Here is a 23,397-nt window from a genome sequence, read left to right as displayed (position 1 = left end):
GGGGCCTTACTCGGATCCCCAAGTCCACATACAGAAAACATACATGCATGAGTCAGAATTTCGTTTTCATTTGAGCTTCGGTTGTGAAAACGAGAGGGAGAAATGGTTGGATGCATTTTTATTTCAGATATCGCCAAGTGGAGACCATAATCGCAGAGAGAATGAGAGATCTTTACCTCGGTTTTCGCAGAGGAATGCACGATGGTGACAATCTGGGCTAGAATCAAAGATCGCCATGGCTGGGTTCCGTTTTTGACAGAGATGGAGATGGATTCATGTTTTGACGTTCTGGGTTGATGATGGAAGCTAGGGTTTCAGTTCCATGAGAAATGAAGGGAAAGAGGAAATGAAGGAGATAGCTTTCACGGCTCTGGGCTCGTGGGTACGGTGCCAGTTAGGAGAGATGAGGAAATGGGCATCTAGTTCATGTTTCCTGTCACGGATTCAACTCTCCAGAGCACTGAAATTTTGCTTCTTTTCCCAATATTTTCCAGCGCCTCTGTTTCTTTCTTGTCAGCAGGTCACCACTTCGAATCCCAGGTGTGTCGGTTTCATTGTCTTTTCTTTTATTTCTGTTCCTGTTTCCTTTGTTATTTTATATTTTCTTTTATTGTTTCTTTCTTTTATTTTCTTTTGTCTTTGTTAGCTATTTTTCAGTTTTTAAGGTTTTAATATTTTTGTTTTCTTTCTTTATTTTTTCCGCACCTTGAGGATAATGTGTGATTTAAGTTTAGGGGTGGAAAGGTAAAATTGTTAGATTTTTAATTTTTAAGTATGCTAAAATTTTTCATTCTTTTTAAGTTAATATTCATAGATTATTTTAAACATTTGAACAAATGGACATGGTGGAAATTAAATGCACAGTAGAGTCTTTTCTATTTATTGTTGTTTTGGCACTAATTCATGTGTTATCCCTTCACAATTAGCACATTCACACCAACATGATTTGTGGGGGTGAGATTGAAGCACTTGCTTTTCGTCTAAGTTAATTTTTTATATTTTTGTTCTAAAAAAAAATAAATTTTAGTTATTGTTAATAAAGTAAAAATTGTTCCACCGAGACTTTGCTTAGTAACCAGGTCAGTCATGACTAATCAGCAGTGATTTCGCGTCAAATAGTAGAGTCTTGGCATGGGGCAAGGTGGTTAGTTGGTTTCGTAGCCTTTTCAGCTCGAGTTAGTAAGTCCTTAGGGGTGTTCTACACCTAGTGCCCTTAAGCCCTTGTGGTTTCGGAGCCATTGACCTAAAACTCATTACACGGGCTGGATCGAAAGTTTAAGTGAACTAACATTGCACAACCACTTTTATTACTATCTTCTTCTTCTTTTTCTTAAGCCTTTTCCCACCATGTACGATTGGCTATGAGGGATGCAACACGAAGACTTTCTAGGCGGTCGCCCATCCTAGTACTACTCTCGTCCAAACTCGTTTAACTTCGGAGTTCGGATGGACTAGACTCTATGGTGGTAAGGGTTTTAGTTGAGTCTTTTTAACTTCAAAATAGTTATGTTTGAACATAATATAAGAAACTCAAACCCCAAGCTACCCTTCTTTTTTGTTGGTAATTTTGCGATTTAATCCATTTTTTCTTGTGGGTACTCACAGGTACAGAGTGTTGTGAGGTGCTCTCTTCCTTAACCTTGACAGATGAAGACTTGGACAAGCTAGGGTTCGAGAAGGTCGCCGAGGAGTTCATCGGAGAGTGCAAGTCGGAAGCTTTGCTTCTCCGCCACAAAAAGACAGGTGTCCAAGTCGCTTCCATGTCCAACAACGACGAAAATAAGGTCTTTGGCATCGTTTTCCGAACCCCACTGTGAGTATATCTCAAAATTTTCATTTTTTGTTTGTTTGTTTATTAGTTAATAAAGTGGAGCTACCCATTTATGTAGTTGCTGATTTTCTGTGCTCTGCTACCAGTTAGTCTGATATTTGTATCATAATTAAACTTGTGGTTGTGTGGTTTTGGTGTAGGGAGATATGAGGAGTGATGAAGGAGATGCATAAACTGTAGCTAGCTGCATGAAGTAGTGAGATACATGAAGGAGCTATATAGTGATGAACAAGCTATATGAAGGAGTGATGAAGGAGATACATACACTGTATGTAAAAAGGGAAGATGCTTTTATCTGCACGTCTTCAAAAGAATTCAAGTTTGCATTTTCGGAGTATGATGACTGGTGTTAATATGTTCAACACATATCTTAGGTTTGTAATGAATGTATTGGCTTTACCACATTGATCTTATATACTTTTGTTTTTATTAATGATAATACAAAATATTCTTTAAACATTGCTCAATGGAATTTTTACCAAAAAGCGTATATTTCTTGACTCAATTTCCATTGGAAATGTCTATTATTTTATTTTTTCCGATGAAAATAATATCTGTGACACATTAGAGTAGTAGTTAATGGTTGAAAATTGTAATTGCGACGATTGTGCATTCTCACAATAAAAATTATTTTGTTGGAAAAAAAATTTCTGACACTATTATTTGGTCAAAATAACATCATCGCAAAAAACATGTCATCTTTTAGAAAGTAATTTCAACAACTATATAATTATTTACGATCACATTACCTTGTCAAAAATAAAATAAGTTTGTCATTTTGAAAATTCATTTCCTACGAAAAACTAACTACTAATGACAAGTCTTGTGCGTAGATAATAAAGTATTTTCAACGGCTAGTTGGAAAAAAGTATTTTCAATGGGACAATTTGCGACTCCCAGCGAGGGCTTTTCTCCATCGGAAATAAATATTTGTGACGGAAAAATGCCTTTTTCAACAACATTTGATCCTTGTTAATGACACTTCGTTTTATAGTAACTTGTAAGCCAAGCAAGAAAATAGAATCAAAACAATGTAGTAGCTATCTCCCAACACTTGTTTCAAGCTGGTAGGCCAGTAACAATTAATGAATGCCAGCTATATCTACCAGTCTACCACGGCACCGTCCAATACTAGAGACAATATAGTTGACCCATATATGCCCAGTCAAGTCCAAATATTCCATAATCTATAATCAAGATAATTTACAACCAAGTGTTGATGCACAAAAGCTGATCCCCTTAAAGTTGGATTTCATTTAAGAAATCTTACTTACAAACCTATAAAAGCACTACTAAATTATACACTAATGGTATGAAGTGACCGTAATTGTGACTTAAAACCTTTATCTTCTCTGATAACTGAGAGTAGCGGAGCTTTTATTTATTTATTTTGGTGTGGTAATGTTCCCATTACTTGTTCTTTGGATAATATTAGGGAAATTAAGTTTATAGGTAAAATTTTGTAAACTAAATGATATGAAAGTTGATAATTGAATTATGAATTAAGCTTTGATAAACATGATGATTCTTATTAGTGATGTATCATTTAGTTTATAAATTTTATCTATAAATTTAGTCTTCTTATCATTACCGTATTCTTTTGTGTATATCCTCAATCCAATCACGAGACACAAGCACGCACCAATCCGGAAGGAGAGGGTCAGAAGACCTACACTATTTGTTGGCATAAATAAATGACACGGCACTACACCAAAATTAGCAATTGTAATTGTGCAAAACCAAAGATAAATACTTTTTTTTTTTTTCATACTATCGATGAACAAGAATGAGCATTTTTTATGCATCCGAACACGATTATATGATGTTATTATTTCACTCAAATATAAATCGTAAATTTGTTATTTTATTAATATACCCAAAATGTGACATACATCAACATTGTTGCCTACCTTTATTATAACACATATAATAATATGCTACATAACTTGTATTTTTGGTATCCATAAAAAAATTTCAATAAGAACACATTCATCAAGCAGGTCACTGTGTCATACTATTTATAATCAAAGAGAAAATTTCACACAAAACCAATATCTCTCTTTTTTTTTTTCATTTGTTTTAAGTTAAAGTATGAATATGCCACTTATTATTACGGTCTAATAATATTCTTCTTCATTAGAAGTGAGAGGTCTTAGGTTCAATTTTCATCAAAGGCAAATTTGAACCATATTATTGATAGCACATCGTGATGCTTAACCCACTCTTCATCCTTTAGTGTAGATAATATTGTTCATTAAAAAAAATAAAGAAGAATGAATACAATAATTTTCAAAAAAAGTGAATATTCCTAATATTAGTTCACAAAATTAGATGTAAATTGAATTTATTCATAAAATTAAGTTAAAAAGAAAAGAGAGAGACTTTTCTGGTCAGGTCAATGCTATCCCTCATCGACTACGATATCGGTGGCTGTAGACCCACTGCATGCGTACAGAGCACTCTGGTTATGATTATAAATTGGATTCTGCTAAAGCTGGTATACAAATCATCAGTCCTGCTATACTCTTTCATAAATTGAGTTTTAACTTCCATACAGAATAAATAGCATCATCATGGGGATGGGGTTTTACAACTCCATTTCTGCATTGTTTTTGTCATCCTTTTTTATGCATGCTTTCATTCCCCACTCTTGCCTTCCTTGTTTCGCCCTTCCGGGAAATGAGACAGATAGACTCGCTTTGCTTGAAATCAAGGCTAGCATAACTCATGACCCTTTTAAAGTCCTGACTTCATGGAATGAAACCATCCACTTTTGCTCTTGGCATGGCGTTACATGTGGTCGTCGTCATAAGAGGGTCACAAGCTTGAGCCTGCCGTCCTTGAAACTTGCAGGATCTATATCGCGGCATGTTGGGAACTTGAGTTTTTTGAGAGTCATTGATCTCCAAAACAACAGCTTAGGCCATGAAATTCCTCCAGAATTCAGCCGCCTGCACAGACTGCAAGACCTACAGTTAAACAACAATTCACTGAGTGGAGAAATTCCTACCAACTTGTCGTGTTGCCGTCAGCTCCTCAGGCTCGCTGTTTGTTTCAACGTCCTGATGGGAAAAATTCCAAATGAGCTTGGCCTCTTGTCAAAGTTAAGAGTTTTTTCCATCCACTCTAACCACTTTACAGGGGGAGTCCCTACTTCTTTTAGCAATTTATCATATCTTGAAAAGTTCTCCGCATCTCTTAATAATTTGAGTGGCAGTGTCCCGGATATTTTTTGCCGAATGACCAATCTTAGCTTTCTTGCTTTCGATCTAAATAGCTTTTCGGGTATGCTTCCTCTCTCAATCTTTAATCTCTCTTCTCTCACAGCCATTTCTATGGTATCCAACGAAATCCAAGGGAGTCTACCCTCAAACTTAGGTATGGTCTTTCCGAGTCTCCATACATTTTACATTTCCGATAACCAATTCAGTGGATCTATTCCTGTTTCCTTATCTAATGCGTCAAATCTAATTCAATTTACGATGGGAGGTAACCAACTGCATGGAAAGGTCTCTCCTTTGACGAATTTGCATAAGCTTAAGCGGTTAGTCCTTGCTTAAAACCATCTCGGAAGTGGGGGAATTGATGACTTGACCTTTCTCTGCGATTTGACCAATGCCACCCATTTAGAATATCTCGATATGGGTACCAACAATTTTTGGGGCACGTTACCTCAGTGCATAGGAAACCTGTCTTCTTCTCTTCAAATCTTCATTGTAGCTCAAAATAAAATATTAGGAAGTATACCGAATGAGATTGGAAATCTGGCTAACTTAGAGCTTTTGGGGATGGTCGAGAACCAATTTTCAGGTCACATTCCCCCTGGTCTGGGAAAGCTGCACAAGTTATATAAATTAAATTTGGGTATGAACTCGCTCTCTGGCAATCTTCCATCCTCTTTCAGAAATTTAAGTCAATTAAATGTGTTAGGCTTAGCAGGCAACAAACTTCAAGGCAATATCCCGCTGAGTTTAGCAGAGTGTCAGAATTTGAGGATCTTACATCTTGGTGCCAACAATTTCAGCGGTATCATATCGCAAGAAATCTTTGGTCTGCTGAACTTGTATGAATTGAGTTTAGGACAAAATCAGTTTATAGGCTCCCTGCCAGAGAACATAGGAATTTTAATAAATCTAGAGTATTTAGATATCTCTGATAACATGTTATTCGGTAAAATTCCGGCTAGTCTTGTTAGTTGTATAAAATTAGAGTACCTAGACATGCATGGAAATTTCTTCAATGGGACAATTCCATCAACTTTGAGTTCACTAAGAGGTCTTTCAAAATTGTATCTTTCTCACAACAACTTGTCAGGCACCATTCCAGAATTCTTAGAAGGCTTTGTATTTTTGGAATCTCTGAATCTATCTTATAACAATTTTGAGGGCATGTTGCCGATAAAAGGAGTGTTCAAGAATGCAACGGCGACATCAGTTGAAGGAAATAGCAAGCTTTGTGGGGGCATACCTGAGTTTCATTTGCCAAAGTGCAAACTCCAGCATGCAAAAAAGAAAGGATTGAGCTTAACCATGAAATTGGTTCTCTCCCTCGTTTGTGGGATTCTTGGAGTCATTTTTGCACTAACCTTTTTGTACCTTTATTGCTCACGGAGGGACAAAAAGGGTCAAGCTGCAACTGATTCGGACAAATTTCCCCAGGTGTCTTACCAAAGTCTTCTAAAGGCAACAAATGGATTCTCCCCAACCAACTTGGTCGGTATGGGCAGTTGTGGGTCCGTTTATAAAGGAGTATTTGAGCAAGGTGAAACTACAGTTGCCATCAAGGTACTCAACCGCCTTCGTCGCGGAGCTTACAAAAGTTTTATTGCTGAGTGCGAGGCTTTCAGAAATATTAGACACCGTAATCTTGTCAAGGTACTCTCAGCATGTTCTGGTTTTGATTATCGCGGTCACGACTTCAAGGCCTTAATTTATGAGTTCATGGTTAACGGGAGCTTGGAGGAATGGCTGTATCCAATTCATACAATTGGTGAGACAAATGAGAGGCCAAGGAGCTTAACAATTTCTCAGAGGTTGAATATTGTTATTGATGTTGCTATGGCATTGGATTATCTCCATTATCATTGTGAGACGCCAATAGTTCATTGTGACCTCAAACCCAGCAATATTCTTCTCAATGAGGACATGGTTGCACATGTAGGTGACTTCGGGTTGGTGAGGTTCCTACCAAAAGCTGCTGAAAATTCTTCGGGAAATCAATCAAGCTCTTTAGGGATCAAGGGAACTATTGGTTATGCTCCTCCAGGTAAATACACTTGGTGGTTTATTTTTCCCTAGCTAGTATTTTAAAATTGTGCAGTATTTATTTTAAAATTTTCAAACATGAAATGAGCTTTTAGCACTTCACTAGAAAATTAGAATCCCATGTTCTGAATTGTGGAATGTAGAATATGGCATGGGACATGAAGTGTGGACACAAGGTGATGTGTACAGCTTTGGCATCCTCCTGTTGGAAATATTTACAGGAAAAAGACCGACCGATGACATGTTTCAGGGAACTTCAAACCTTTATAGCTTTGTGAAGGCAGCTCTGCCTGAGCAAGTGGAAGAGGTTTTGGATCCCGTTCTTGTTCAAGAGAGCAATCATCCTAATGAGGGGAGGGCAAGGAATGGCGTCCTAATCATAGAAAGTTTAATCTCTGTTTTAGAAATTAGTGTTGCATGCTCAGCGGAGTTGCCTAGAGAAAGATTGAACATCTGTGATGCTGTGGCACACATGTGTCGGATCAGAAACAAACTTCGAGCAAATGGTATATGCGAATAGAAGCTTATTGTTAAAATGTGGTATGGCATGTAATAGTATTGATGTTATGTGAAAGCGTTCTCGTATTTGTTAGATAAAAAATGCAGTGCAAATGGCTAGTTGATCAATGCTTGCCAAACAAACTTATTTGCATCGAATTATGCTTGAACAATGACATTCTAGCTTTGCCAAACATTACAGGACGAACACTCTGAAAGAATTAAAAATAAAAATTAAAAAACAAAGTTGTCGAAAGTATTCATCAAATTTCAAACCTATGTTGGATTTCCTACTCTCTGTTGAGAGGCTTATACGTGGTTGAAAATGGGAAGCGTTCCATGGTAGTTTATTGCTTTTTTTGTTTTATTTTTTTAGAAAACCTAGACGGTACGAGGAGAATTTTATTAATAACAAAAAGTAAGTTACACCTAGTTAAGGAAGACATAAACCTAACTCCTCGTAATACAAGAAAAATGAATAAAAAATACATGAAAAAGAAGGGGTATATAAACCTTACTCTTCTATAAACGAAACAATAAAGATACGAAAATACGCATTCATCAGTCATCCATTCATCAACATTTATCTTTCTCTCACTCACTCTCATATTTCATTAAAATATTGTTTTACATATAGTTTGGGGATGGTCCAGGCAACACAGAGGTGGGCATTCATCAATGCCATGTCACAGAAAATTAAATGAGCATTAACGAAATTTTAGGTCTATAAATGCATGAGAGAAACATTTCACAAATCCGTATGACTTTCAGAGATATGAAACCATGCTTAATTTTAACGCAGTGGAGGGATTTGATTTACCTTTCATTTTGTAGATCCGAGTTGTTGCAGCCATCTTTGCTGTGTGTACAGCACCTTCATTTGTGAGCCATTGCTCCTTGCAGTTCCTATTCCCCGTGGCCTTACTCGGATCCCCAAGTCCACATACAGAAAACATACATGCATGAGTCAGAATTTCGTTTTCATTGAGCTTCGGTTGTGAAAACGAAAGGGAGATATGGTTGGATGCATTTTTATTTAAGATATCGCCAAGTGGAGACCATAATCGCAGAGAGAGAATGAGAGATCTTTACCTCGGGTTTCGCAGAGGAATGCACGATGGTGACAATCTGGGCTAGAATCAAAGATCGCCATGGCTGGGTTCCGTTTTTGACAGAGATGGAGATGGATTCATGTTTTGACGTTCTGGGTTGATGATAGAAGCTAGGGTTTCAGTTCCATGAGAAATGAAGGGAAAGAGGAAATGAAGGGAAAGAGGAAATGAAGGAGAGATGAGGAAATGGGCCTCTAGTTCATGTTACCTGTCACGGGTTCAACTCTCCAGAGCACTGAAATTTTGCTTCTTTTTCCAATATTTTCCAGCGCCTCTGTTTCTTTCTTGTCAGCAGGTCACCACTTCGAATGCCAGGTGTGTCGGTTTCATTGTCTTTTCTTTTATTTCTGTTCCTGTTTCCTTTGTTATTTTATATTTTCTTTTATTGTTTCTTTCTTTTATTTTCTTTTGTCTTTGTTAGCTATTTTTCAGTTTTTAAGGTTTTAATATTTTTGTTTTCTTTCTTTATTTTTTCCACACCTTGAGGATAATGTGTGATTTAAGTTTGGGGGTGGAAAGGTAAAATTGTTAGATTTTTAATTTTTAAGTATGCTAATATTTTTCATTCTTTTTAAGTTAATAGTCATAGATTATTTTAAACATTTGAACAAATGGACATGGTGGAAATTAATTCCACAGTAGAGTCTTTTCTATTTATTGTTGTTTTGGCACTAATTCATGAGTTATCCTTTCACAATTAGCACATTCACACCAACATGATTTGTGGGGGTGAGATTGAAGCACTTGCTTTTAGTTAATTTTTTATATTTTTGTTCTAAAAAAATAAAGTTTAGTTATTGTTATAAATAAAGTAACAATTGTTCCACCGAGACTTTTCTTAGTAACCAGATCAGTCATGTCTAATCAGTAGTGATCTTGCATCAAATAGTAGAGTCTTGGCATGGGGCAAGGTGGTTAGTTGGTTTCGTAGCCTTTTCAACTCGAGTTAGTAAGTCGTTAGGGGCATTCTACACCTAGTGTCCTAAAGCCCTTGTGGTTTGGGAGTCATTGACCTAAAACTCATTACATGGGTTGAATCGAAAGTTTAAGTGAACTAACATTGCACAACCACTTTTATTACTATCTTCTTCTTTTTCTTAAGCCTTTTCCCCCCATGTGGGGTCGGTTGCGAGGGATGCAACACGAGGACTTTCTAGGCGGTCACCCATTCTAGTACTACTCTCGTCCAAACTCATTTAACTTCGGAGTTCAGATGGACTAGACTTTGTGGTGGTAAGGGTTAGTCTTTTTAACTTCAAAATAGTTATGTTTGAAGTTAGTAAGTATTAACTAAAATGGACAAGTGGTAAGGGTTTTAGTCGAGTCTTTTTAACCATGTTGATTCATTTTATACCAAATGAAGTTCATGAGTTCTTTTCTAATTAATTCTAAATGGCTTAGACTCTGTGGTGGTATTGGTTGGAATTTTTTAAAAGATGTTCTAATTTTAACATTTTTTATGGATTGCAACTTGAAAGTGAAAATTGTCTTAGTCAAGTTTTGTTAAAGTTTTTAGTTTGTTAGTTTTTATTTTTTGTTTTTGAGTTTTGTTTTGCTGGAGGACATGCAAAAAGCTAAGTTTGGAAGTATTTGATGAGTACATATTATCCCGTCTATTTTACCCTATTCTTAGTTATAGTTTATTGGTTATTTTGGTAGAATTTTGATACTTTATTATGTATTTTCAATGCAGGGCATTCGACTTCCTCTTGAGTAAAAAGTGATCAAACGGATGAATTTTAGAGATTTCAATTGAAGGATGGTCGTGAGTCTTTCAAGATGATTGTACCAAAATATCAGATTTTTCTACCAAGTCGTTTAACCGCGGCGAAGAAAAGAAGGCACAACGCGTAGCTTTCCCAGTTTGACGTTTTTGAACATTGTGGGTATTTTGGAGGTGAAGATGGAATATTTTGAGGAAGATTTGTTTTGAGGATTTGATGGGGACGATGCAGGTTTTGTAACACATTGTGCATAACTGCATTTAAAATATCTCTTACAACTTAAGGTGTGAAACATTTAAAAAGTTGAGGAATAAATAGAAATACCTGCTACTGAAAGATTAGATTGATCCTAGGGGAGGACATCGGATCTTTTGCACTATTAGCTGAGGAACTCTTCAAACCATTAATCACCCTTTTAGCCAAACCTGAAGCTGAACAAATATCCAGGCGAGCATCAATCCAGGTCAGATCACCGTAGAGCTCTCCAAATTTTCCGTGCTGGAAGGTATAGCAGAGAGAGCCGAAAAAATCAATACTGAATGGACTTCTCTTCTTACTGCTCCAAGAATTGCCCTCGTCTCCCCTCATATCAACTGCCACTGGGTTGTTCCCATCCTGAAACCAGGCAGTGCAGCCTCCACCTAAAATTTAATGCCACCATTGACCAGAAGAAGTGAGAACGGCATTACAAATTAATTTTGCAAACGAAAGGGAACTATATCACTAACAATGATTAATTTTGACAATTAAAGAATTTCGTACCCGGCCTTCCCTGGGGCAAACATCAGGAAATAGTTAAAGTAAAAACTAAAGATACTTATGCTGTTTGCAATAACTCAAAGGGCCGAAAGGTATTCCCATTTCATATTCTTCTCTCCCAATTTCTTTAGGGTTAATTTCAATTTTCTTATGCTATTTGCAGCGGTGCTTTTTAGGGTTTAATTATTTGATTTCACAGATTCATTACAGACACAGTAAATAAGTACATTTTAAATTCGTATTTCATAACTTGGTTGCTTAATTCTACTGCCACTGTTCATCGGCCTCTCCTACGAAACAGCAAGGGTATGCAGAGATCATAATAGATGGGCTTTTTATTTTTATTATTTTTTTATCTTTTACATAATGCTCTTAAATGTTAATTATACATAGCATGGAGTAAGGTTATAACTCATCATCATCAACATCTTATTTATAACAATGTTGCCAAAATGCATTCTGATTATCAGGTATATCACTATGGAAGAACCAGAGCAAGTCCTCCACGAATACGGCTTGCATGGTGAATTTTAATCTTTCCAGGTACACCCATATCTATATCCCAAACAACTGTTATTATGTATCAATTTGTTAGAGTCAACAAATGTTAGAGTCAATTTATATAATTGATTTTTTGCTTTCCAGGTACAACCATATCTCACTCCCTCTGGTACTCTCTCTCTCTAAAATCTCTGTTGGGTTTCTACCAATATGTCAATTTGTATAATTTATTTTCTGATGTGGGATTTGGTGCATTTGATTTGGGTTATGGTTTGAGATGTTATTTGGAAGATTTCATTTTTGAGTTGGATTCATGGTTTTTGCTTAAGATCTCTCTCTTTTTATTTTTATTTTTTATTTTTATGGTAGCTGTAGCTTGCTGTGCATGTGATATTTTCTTCCATGTCCAATATTATCCAAATTCATTACTGCATTTCAAGAGCTTGCGACTTATAACTTCGCTCCCAACTCCCAAGTGAGTCTTAGATAGCAAATCACCCTAATAACCATTCTAAATACGTTAAATGGTGAAAGCGAGAAATGGTGAATCTAAATGGTGGTGTGGTACATCATGTAGAATCTTTTGAATTCAATTTGTCTTTTTTTTTTTCTTCCCCTTTCTGTTAATTTAAATTGGGATTGGCTACTGATTTGTTTTTCCAGATTAGGAGGAAAAGAGAAATCATGTACATTTCACTGTTTTGGAACATTGCAAATAAATTGAATACACAAACAAATTAGGAAAAGATAAAGGATTATGCTTGATGACTGATTGGTTTATGGATTAGTTGTATGATTTGTCGTGTAGATCATGGTTTTCAGGTCTTTTACAGTTTTAGTGGTTGTGCTTAAGGGTAGATGATGGAGGATGGAGATAGTTTTTAGAGAATGCTGGATTTACATTCGTTTGGGTACATTCAAGTAGTTTTGTGTCCCTGTGAGGTATTTGGTATTCCTCATAGTTTCGTTCTTGACCATATTCCTTCTTGAATCTTCATCGATAAAGTGTTTCTTTGAGCTATTCTTTAAATTTTTCTTTTATGTTTGACCCAGTTATGACTTTCCCTACCTTTGTGTGCATGTACTGGTTTGAATTTATGTGCATTTTATTTGAAATGATTCGAATTGAATATTTATAACCAGAAGAAGTGATTTTTCTAATTGTGATAATTGTGCCTCATGTTTTGTTGAGGACTTTGATATTCTAATTTTTTCATGATAATACATCATTTCTTCTTGATAATACATCATGTTTGGGTGTTTAAACAATATTTGCCTAAAAGTATGCTCTGTTTTCTAGTGGTATTTCAAATAAGGTAACTTCCCCAAACACTGATATTTTGGTTTTCTATTGGTATGCGTGAAACCAGCTTGATTCAGATTACAAGGTTGAGAGGGTTGCGGATACTTGTCATATGTGGATAGTTAATCATGTTCAATAACCTTAGTTGGAGGGCCATTCACTTAAATTTTGGTTTCAAGTTGTAGAAAGATGGCTTTTATGGGAATTTGGAATTAGCATATCACTTTTTGCAACACTAAAGATTGGGTTATAATGGATATGCAGATCTTTGAGAGGATAAACACTGTTTGACTGATCGCACAAGATTGGTTCCTGTGACCACTGCTCAGGTGTAGTTTCTTTTTATATTATGTTGAATTAACGACAAATAGTGCTCATCTTTGTTAATTGGATAGGATAAGCACTAATTGTCATCAATTCAAGGTAACATTAGTTTCTACTCGACCATTGCCTGCACTTTTGGACCATTTTATATGTGAATTTGATGCGAAAATGTTTACTTTTTGTGTTTAAATATGTACGCAAAATAAAACAATTATGTCTGTTGAGGATATCATTACTCTGATTGGAGATAAGTGTGATGGAGTTACTGGACGGGTAAAATTTTGGACTATTCTTTCTTCTTCTTTCTATGAAATTTTAGTATCACTTCAGGATACGTTTCGAGATATCTTAGTGCACTTAAAAACATGCCTTAAATTTGAAATCTGACATCATTTTGTGAAGTCTTCTATGCAAGAAATCCGTTGGAGTCAAAACCTATTATTCAACCCGATCTTCTAAACAGAATAAGTCTAGAGGCATCCTTGAAATCCTTTAACTATTTTAAATAGATATTCCTATACTATCAATCACATGTCAGCCGTAATTGGTCAACTGTGAAGGTCACCAACTACTCAAACAAAACCCATCTCAATTAACTTATGGGCAATGTTTTAAACGTCTCTTGACTGTATATTTTATGTTAGAAAATAATGTGATGATTATACCTTCATGAAAGAAGAGGTAGTAAAAAAGAATTAGAAAGCGAGCGAATCATATAGGCAGTTAGTAAATTCTTAAGACCATACCTCCAAACCGAATACAGCACCAAAATTCTTTTGTTCCTCAACTAGCTCTTCTTTTCTTCTTCTTCTCTCCCTCATTGACATCCTCAAATGAATGCTTCTTTGTTAATTAGAGTTGCAATAATCTTCCCATAGATGTTGTCATACCCCCATGAGCTTGCCAAAGGTACTGACTGGTTGCTGATTTCAGCTTCACGTACAAAGATGACTAGCGGGTCAAGTTCCATAAGGAGGTGGAAGCAGAAGAAGAATTGGCGTCACCCTTCAGTTTTTCAACCAAAAGGAGGTAGCCTTTATAAATGATTTACACAAGCTTCTCTGTTTTGTATCTCTGAAATTTGAGTTCTTTGACTCAAATATCCTTAGGCGGACACAAAATTTTGACCCCAACATCCAATTTAATTAATTCAACTTTGGTACGTGAGTTAAGAGTTTTTCTATGACTGTATTACTGTGTTTGATAAATGAATGATGAATTGGAAATAGTTTCTTACTTATGTTTTTATTAGGTGTGTACTAAATTGGATGTTAGTTTGGTTATTTCCGAACTTTTCACATGACTTTCATTACCTAATTCAGATTATGAAAACCCTAACCTTAATTTTGTAAATTGATTTTGGTACCTGCAAATGTGAAAAGGGTAAAGTTTCGCATCCCTTTAGTGTTTGATCCTGAAATTAATTTATCTGTGAGTCCTGGATCTCTGTACATTTCGGGTAAATTTCAACGACTTTCTCTTTTCGAATGCCTTTTTTAATTTTCTATTTTTGTCTTTGAGCTTCTGCTTTTTGGGCATTTTGGGTTGTATTTTCTATTTCCCAGTCGACTGGAAATATTGATGGGGGAGAGAGAGAGAGAGAAATTGCTCTTCAATAACTATGCTTATATATTTCTTAGGGTCTGGTATTTGATTAATTAGAAATGACAGCTTTACTTGATTGACGTTTTTTTTTTTTTTATCAATTTAAGGTACTATGAATTGGGACCCAACAATCCACCATATGCTGCCAAGTTCTACGACTTTTGTGGGGCTGAGGATCCTGAGGCATCCATCTGCACTACCAGTTTCCATGTTTCTATGATGACGATTGATCCATGTAATATCTCTCTTTTAAGATTCATCATTTCATTCAGTCTTGCTCTTGCACTCTAACCAAGGTTCTGTATCTCCAATAATCTCATCTCTTTTATAGAAACATGAAGTTGATGCGTAATTGGGTTTTTTTTTTCTTTCCTTAAGGTCTCTGTTTATTTTCATTACTGTATTGATGTTTTCTGCCGTTGTTTATACAATTCTAAGAGGATAGAGATTAATGGCATGAGGGTAAAAAAAAAAAAAAAACAAGGGAAGGAGGGAAAGATGAGGAATGCACGGGTTGGCCTGAGTTTTATTTAATTGGTTTGGGATTTTGTTTATGTTTGGGATTCTTTTCCCTAATTAATATTTTTTTTGAATTCATATAGAATTTTGTTTATGTTTGGGGTTGTCATGTTCGAGTATTTAATTTGGTATTTAGTAGTTTACGTTACAGTTGTCGGTTTTCCAAGCGATAATGCTTTTTCTGATATATGTGCAAATATTAACACTTTGTAGATTTTCAGTTTTTAAACAATAAGATAATGTATCCGTTTAGACTCCAGAGTGCTTTGTCGTTAAGGTAAATGATTTTTGTTTTTTGCTTTGTGCCTTTTCTGATTCATGTTTTAACACGTATTGAATAATTTCCAAATTAACGATTGGTTCTTGCAGCTGCGTGAAGGGACGGACTATTCAAGCTTCGCAAGTTAATTTAAGGGTCTTAATCACTATATAAGGTTTCCATTTCTAATCCTTATTCCTTCCGCCTTTCCCCTTATTAAGAAAATTTTACTAATTGTAATTGTTAAATGTTATTAAGGTGAGAAAGGGATCATCGATCTGAAATGAGCTTTTTATGTAGCAATTTATCCACTCATTCACCTCAAATTCTTTTTCTTCATAGATTGTTCTGGTACCTGCTCTCTCATTTTTTTTCATAGGCACAACTCTTTAATTCTTCTGTCTGTTTTCAGCTTTGAATTTTGGATGACAGGCTCTGTGCTTATACATCGATTTCTCTGCTTCTTCTTTGTAAATCTTGCAGGTCAGGACGACACACCTATTGGGGCAATGTCGGGATGTTTAGGCTTGGGTGGAGATGTGGACTTATAGAAGAGGTGAAGTAGCTTAGCTCTCTGTCATTAACTTTATCTGTTCTATGCATCTCTACAATCTTACAATGCTCTTTTATTAAAGTGCAAGATGTTGGGACCGGTTACTGGAATACGAGATTTGGAACAAAAGTGGTTGACAATGCTAGAGTCGAAACCAAGTGTGAAATTCACATTGAAAATGACTGGTCAAAATGCTAATCATATTCTGAAAAATGTTGAGTTTCCTGATGAGTACTCTGGCCGAATTCAAGAGGCTAATTTAGTGATTTGCAGTTAATTTTGTAAATTTATTGAATGAAGTCATTTGTTATTTAGCTTATCTTGTGTTTAGTTTGGTTTTAGGAGAGGGTTGTACATGATCTGTAGAATCACAATTAAGGGTCAGTTTTTCCAACAATTTTTCTTTTTCTTTTTGCTGCATGTTTGTGCATGTGTGGTCTCTGAGATTTTGTTTTTAGTCACTGTTGATTTGTAGTTTATGTCTCCCTTTGGCTACATATTGACACAAGTTTATTCTCGGCATTTTTTTGTTAGGGTAAGTGGTTTGGCGAGTTCTGTATTATCATATAATCTTTGGGGCTATTTTAAGTAAATATGAAATGTTGACATTGATATATCATGCGGCACACTTAATTCACACTACTATATTCGGTCTTCATGTTTCCATTGCAACGCTCTGCATTTCCCACCCGATGAATTTTTTAATAAAGATGTAGTTAAAGCAATTACATGCTCTATCAAGTATGTTTTATATGTGGTTGTGGTAGTTGCAAGGAAATGAAATGTTTGTGCTGATAATTGGTAGTTTAAATATACAGAAATAGAGAATAATTATAATTGGAGCACCTAGGATATTTAACATTGTTTTCTTTTCCATGTAATTTTTTCTCATGCTTAACATCTGCTTTTGTTTATGCATTTGATTCAAGTGCTATTTTTGTTAGTGTTAATTTTGGGTTGCATATCAACAAACTAACCCAGTTAATTTTGCTTAGTGTTGATGTATAAGGTGAACTCTCTTTGCATCAACTTGAACAAACATTCTTCTACTTAATTGCCTAGCTGCTGAAACAAGAACGAAACACTTTTTATGTTTTTTTGTTTAACTGCTAAAACAGGTGGCTGGCCTGTAGGACATATATTTTGCCATCTTAACTTCAAGGGCAATATATGTGTAAAATGCATGTTGCTTCTGTTTCTCAGGGAAACAAAGAAAGCATTTTTTGCAACCATATCTTTTGTAATCAGCTCGGTTGAATCTATATAAAAGCCAAACTGCTTATCTTACCAACACCATTAACTCATCTATCCCTTTTGTTTGTTCATGATTATGTTGAATTTTTTTCCAGGTTAAAATGTGTTTTATTAAAGCTGGTGCATTCAAGTCCTGCAGCAACGCATGGACATTTTTTCTAGTATTTCCCAAAAAAATTTCCCCCCATCCTTCAACCCTAGCCCCCAAACCATGATAATTTCCTAATGACCAGTCAAGCCTTATCTTAATTTCTAAAACATAATGGACCCGTGGAGGGGTCGTCCTTGGATTCAATTAGCATTCTCCTTATCTTGATTACTTACCGCACTTTGCACCCTCCTTATCTTGATTCCTAACCACTATATATCAGTGTATCATGGCATTTTCCAACACTAGAGACAATATAGTTGACCCACATGGTGTATACTTATTCCGTTCTATAATCTGGTGCTGAGTGATTTTTTTTTTTTTTGTTTGTGAGACCTCTCACTTACAAGTGAAAGAGGAACACCACTAAACCGTAGTAAGTGACCGATCTGATGCTAAGTTAGTTACTTGCAAAATATTAAAGAAGTGTACAATGAGTTAGTGAATAACAGGTGCCTCAGTGGTTACTCAATGAAAGAACTGTACAATATATGAGTTTCCGAATTATGTTTCAAAAAATTTGAGATTATCTTGATCCAAAATTTTTGAAATGAAAATTAAAAACTAATTTCCAATCCGATTCATGCAAAAAAAGCCCGCAAAATGTTAAACAAAACCGACCCCAATACTGTGGCATCATTAACTAGGACAGTAATTGCGTGTTTTGGGGGATGAATATGCCTCAACGTATTTGCATTATGCGGCAGTTTGCTTATAAATTAGATGTATTCTCCTCAGAGCTGCTGTAAGCATATAACAAGTAGCAACCACCATGGGGATGAACAAGTTCTTTTCAGTTTTGCTTTTCTCATATTTTTGCTTTCGTATCCTTATTTTTCACTCATGCCTTGCCTTGAGACTGAGTGGAAATGAGACAGATCGATTGGCCTTGCTTGAAATCAAGGCGAGGATAACCTATGACCCTGTTGAAGCCTTGACTTCATGGAACGAAACCAACCATTTTTGCAATTGGCGTGGTGTCACATGTGGTCGTCGTCACAAGAGAGTCACGGTGTTGAACCTGCAGTCCTTCAATCTTTCAGGCTCTCTGTCACCACAAGTTGGGAATTTGAGTTTTTTGAGAGTACTTTCTCTCACCAACAATAACTTGAGCCACAAAATTCCTCCAGAAATCGGCCGTCTCTCAAGATTGCAAGATATAGTTTGGGAGAATAATTCCCTTACCGGTGAAATTCCCTCAAACTTATCGCGTTGCTCTCAACTAACCAGAATTGCTTTTGGTGGGAATTTTCTGGTAGGAAGACTTCCTGAGGAGGTTGGCACTTTGTCGAAGTTGAGAATAATTTCGATACTCTTCAACAAACTTACAGGAAGTATCCCTTACTCCTTTGCCAATTTATCATCTCTTGAGTTGCTTATGGCACCTGGTAATGATTTTTATGGGAGTATTCCAGATATCTTTGGTCAAATGGCCAATTTTAAAGTTCTTGGTTTGGGTGGTAATAGGTTCTCAGATGTGATCCCTCCCTCACTCTATAATCTCTCTTCCATTAGTATCATTGACGTTACAGTCAACAGAATCCAAGGCACTTTACCTCCAAACCTAGGTATCGTCTTTCCAACTCTAGAATATTTAGGGGTCGGCCACAACAAATTTACTGGACCTCTTCCCATTTCGTTATCTAATGCCTCAACTCTAACTTATCTTTGGATGGAAGGAAACAAATTTCAGGGGAAAGTTCCTTCTTTGAAAAGTTTAGTTAATCTTGAGTCCTTGAATATTGCTTACAACAACCTTGGAAGGGGGGAAATCGATGACTTGAGCTTTGTTTGCGATCTGACTAATGCTACCCGTTTACAACAACTGATGTTCGATACAAACAATTTTGGGGGCAATTTAACTCAATGCATGGCCAACTTGTCTTCCTCTCTTGTATTCTTGCATGTAGAACACAATAAAATATCGGGAAGCATCCCCCATGGGATTGGAAATCTGGCTAAGCTAGAGAGCATTTGGTTTGCCCAGAACCAATTTTCAGAAAGCATCCCCACTGATGTGGGAAAGCTTCGGAAGTTGTACGAATTAGATTTGGGTTTTAACAATCTCTCCGGCTATATCCCATCGTCATTTGGGAATTTAAGTGAACTATCCATATTGAGTTTAGCCGGTAACAAACTTGACGGCAATATTCCCTCAAGTCTAGGTAAGTGCCGGAAATTGATTGCCTTGACTCTTGCTAATAACAACCTCAGCGGTATCATATCCCCTCAAGTCATTGGTCTGTCATCTTCCTATGTGGAATTGGATTTCTCTAAAAATCAGTTGACTGGTTTCCTTCCCAAAGAAGTAGGAAATTTGATAAATCTGGAGAATTTTCGTGTTTCTCAAAACATGCTGTATGGGGAAATTCCAACAAGTCTTGGTAGTTGCATAAAAATTGAATCTCTTGACCTGCAAGGAAACTTCTTTCAAGGGACGATTCCATCATCTCTGAGTTCACTAAGAGGAATCAAAGAATTATATCTTTCTCACAACAACTTGTCAGGCTCGATTCCAGAGTTCTTAGAGCGTCTTCAAGTTTTGCAATCTTTGAATCTATCTTATAACAACTTTGAGGGCATGGTACCAATGAAGGGGATTTTCAGGAATGCAACTGCCACATCGATTGAAGGAAATAGCAAGCTTTGTGGGGGAATTCCTGGATTCCATTTGCCCAAGTGCAAACTCCAACATTCCAACAACGGAGGATTAAGCCCAAAAATGAAATTGATAATTTCTCTGGTTTGTGGGATTCTTGGGGTTACTTTTGCACTAGTCTTTTTGTACCTCCGTCGGCCACAGAGGGCAAAAATAGAGGGGACTTCAAGTGATTCAGAAAAATTTATCTCAGTCTCTTACCAAAGTCTTCTCAAAGCTACTGATGGATTTTCCTCTGTCAACTTGATTGGTATGGGCAGTTTTGGGTCTGTCTATAAAGGAGTACTTGAGCAAGGTGAAACAATTGCTGTCAAAGTACTCAACCTTGCTCGTTTGGGAGCTTACAAAAGTTTTATTGCTGAGTGCGAGGCTTTAAGAAATATTAGACACCATAATCTTGTCAAGGTCCTCTCGGCATGTTCTGGTTTTGATTATCGCGGTCACGACTTCAAGGCCTTAATTTATGAGTTCATGGTTAACGGGAGCTTGGAGGAATGGTTGCATCCAACTCATACAATTGGTGAGACAAGTCAGAGGCCAAGGAGCTTAACAATTTCTCAGAGGTTGAATATTGTTATTGATGTTTCTATGGCACTGGATTATCTCCATCATCATTGTGAGACGCCAATAGTTCATTGCGACCTCAAACCCAGCAATATTCTTCTCAATGAGGACATGGTTGCACATGTAGGTGACTTTGGGTTGGTGAGGTTCCTCCCAAAAGCTGCTGAAAATTCTTCGGGAAATCAATCAAGTTCTTTAGGGATCAAGGGAACTATTGGTTATGCTCCTCCAGGTAAATACACAGTTGTCTATTTTTTCCTAGCTAGTATTTTAAGATTGTGCAGTATTTATTTTAAAATTTTCAAATATGAAATGGGCTTTTAGCACTTCACTAGAAAATTAGAATATAATGTTCTGAATTGTGGAATGCAGAATATGGCATGGGACATGAAGTGTGGACACAAGGTGATGTGTACAGCTTTGGTATCCTCCTGTTGGAAATATTTACAGGAAAGCGACCAACCGATAACATGTTTGAGGGAGCTTCAAACCTTCATAACTTTGTGAAGGCAGCTCTGCCGGAGAAAGTGGAAGAGGTTTTGGATCCTGTTCTTGTTCAAGAGAGTGATTGTCATGACGAGGATAGCAAAAGGAATCACGTCCAAATTGAAAAAAGTTTAATGTCAGTTTTAGAAATTGGTGTTGCTTGCTCAGCAGAGTTGCCTAGAGAAAGATTGGACATCAGTGATGCTATGGCACAAATGTGTCGGATCAGAAACAAACTTTGAGCAAGTGGTATATGTGAATAGAAGCTTATTGTTAGTACGTGGTAAAGCATGTAATATTAATATATTTTATGTGAGAGAGTTCTCGTATTTGTTAAATAAAAAAATACAGTACATATGGCTAGTTGATCAATGCTTGCCAAACAAACTTATTTGCATACGAATTATGCTTGATCGATGAAATTCTAGCTTTACCAAACATTAAGTGACAAGTGGAGACGGGATCAATTTGCAGGTCTATGATAGAGCATTCATGTAAAGATGTTTTGTGTATATTCACCCCAAAACACTTTAAGTGACAAGTGGAGCCTATGTCTGGTAAGGTTAAGGGTTAAAGTTAAGTTGATGATGTAAGACTTAATTACATTTTGTAACGTCGGCTATATTGCTCAAACATGTTATACTTTAGAGAATGTGCTAGTTTGTGAAGAAGGATTCAAAACTACATGTGTTTTTGTACTCTATCATTCTTGTTGGTATAATGATTGGCTTCTCATACAAATTATATATATATCATTTGCATGTTGCATTTCATTATTTTTTGGAAAGCATTTGTTTAGGGGAAGCTTAACAATTTGAAGATGTGTTTCTTTCGATGTTTATTTATTTATTTTTCTTCGACTATTTCTTTGTTTTACTTCCTCTTTTGAATTCGTCCTCACTTTCAAGTTTCATTCTTTTGAAGTGATTCCAATTCCTAGTAAGGAAATTTTTTTCCGTCTCATCTTGTATACATAGATAATTTATCTATTCATAGTAATCATAATTACTCTCGATGAATTTCATATTTTGGAACCATTGCATGATGTCATCTACACCATTGAAAGAATTATCAAATTCAATAGAGAGAATTACTGGAATTTTGCAAATCCTAAAACCCAAGTAAGAGGTAGGATAGAATAGAAACAAATATGTTATAGAGAATAATAGAGTTTTACAAACCTTATTGTCTTTATTCAATAAATTTGAAATTTAGAATGGCTAAATATATGAAATTCAAGAAGAATAGGGGGAATAGCTCTACCAATGCATACATGAAAGACGATTTTTTTTTTAATTAAAGTGAATGATGGGTTTTAATTTAAATGTTATTGATTTGTGATAAATGATCATTTGAAATATTATACTTAATTTTGGGATGAGATCTGTTGGATGAAAAAGATAAATAATGATTGAATTTTTTTAAAAGTATTGAGAAGGGTTGCAAAGCAATAGAAATAAGTTACTACTAATCTTATTTTTTCAAGTCAGGGTAGGCCTTGGACTACTATAGTCCTTATGTGCCTCCATCAGTTGTTATACCATTGTTAGTTTTGTGAGTTTATGTTTCCTTTAAGCAACCTTGATCTAGATTGCATGTGTGACTCTCTATATGCCAATTGAAGGCTCCAACAATCATCCGAAAAAACCTGATACAACTATTTCTTAAGCTTTACACATCAAGGGGAAGTATCGTAGTTAATATTATTTAAGAGTGTGATTTTGTAAATCTAGAAGTAGGATTCCAATAAGATTTGGAAGACTCGTGTTACTTGTAAGGCAAGTAAAACCCACATAATTAGTATAATTAAAGGTGTAAGGCTACAAGAGAAAATAAGCAATTATAGAAAGTTGAGAGTGCTTTCTCTCTTACCGTCCCTTTCCTGCCCTCACTTTCTATATTTTTCCTTAAGAAGTTTATTAGAAAGTTAAATATATATATATATATATATATATATATATATATATATTTGTTTAATAATGCGATAAAGTTGGTGGGTTAGACAAATAATTGTTAGGTGCAAAGGGGTCGGTG

At 35.9% G+C, this 23,397-nt stretch overlaps 1 protein-coding gene, 2 long non-coding RNA genes and 2 pseudogenes across 19 annotated transcripts in view; 4 read left to right on the top strand and 1 right to left on the bottom strand.

Annotated features, from left to right (window-relative positions):
- Positions 1–1,359: 1,359 nt before the first annotated feature.
- LOC148695609 (uncharacterized) lies at positions 1,360–2,282 on the top strand. The gene is made up of 3 exons (XR_015963909.1): positions 1,360–1,466; positions 1,606–1,813; positions 1,972–2,282. It is a non-coding gene; the product is annotated as an uncharacterized LOC148695609 (long non-coding RNA).
- A 3,922-nt stretch (positions 2,283–6,204) lies between these two features.
- LOC148695608 (putative LRR receptor-like serine/threonine-protein kinase At3g47570 pseudogene) lies at positions 6,205–7,615 on the top strand (annotated as a pseudogene).
- Positions 7,616–10,661: 3,046 nt separating this feature from the next.
- The window catches only part of LOC148695606 (protein TRIGALACTOSYLDIACYLGLYCEROL 4, chloroplastic-like), a 32,534-nt pseudogene continuing 19,798 nt past the window's right edge, over positions 10,662–23,397 (bottom strand). Inside the window, exon 4 of the transcript XR_015964759.1 lies at positions 10,662–11,070. The product of XR_015964759.1 is annotated as a protein TRIGALACTOSYLDIACYLGLYCEROL 4, chloroplastic-like (transcript). The remainder of the gene's footprint in view (positions 11,071–23,397) is intronic.
- LOC137735743 (uncharacterized) lies at positions 11,259–16,791 on the top strand. 16 transcript variants are annotated; one of them, XR_015964771.1, is made up of 10 exons: positions 11,374–11,494; positions 11,659–11,731; positions 11,834–11,858; positions 13,257–13,321; positions 14,250–14,345; positions 15,029–15,156; positions 15,662–15,717; positions 15,810–15,874; positions 15,958–16,050; positions 16,183–16,791. It is a non-coding gene; the product is annotated as an uncharacterized LOC137735743 (long non-coding RNA). The 16 variants fall into 16 exon arrangements; XR_015964770.1 differs by having other exon boundaries at positions 15,654–15,717; XR_015964761.1 differs by having other exon boundaries at positions 15,029–15,717; positions 16,183–16,230; positions 16,270–16,791.
- On the top strand, positions 18,369–21,785 carry LOC137734289 (receptor kinase-like protein Xa21). Its single transcript, XM_088697884.1, has 2 exons — positions 18,369–21,109; positions 21,250–21,785. The coding sequence occupies exons 1-2, from the start codon at positions 18,427–18,429 to the stop codon at positions 21,603–21,605; spliced, it is 3,039 nt and encodes a 1,012-aa protein (XP_088554010.1). The 5' UTR covers positions 18,369–18,426; the 3' UTR covers positions 21,606–21,785.

Source organism: Pyrus communis, chromosome 7 (assembly GCF_041283825.1).
Source record: "Pyrus communis isolate YQ-2024b chromosome 7, ASM4128382v1, whole genome shotgun sequence".
Lineage (NCBI taxonomy): Eukaryota > Viridiplantae > Streptophyta > Magnoliopsida > Rosales > Rosaceae > Pyrus > Pyrus communis.
This window is presented reverse-complemented; position numbering and strand designations above follow the sequence as displayed.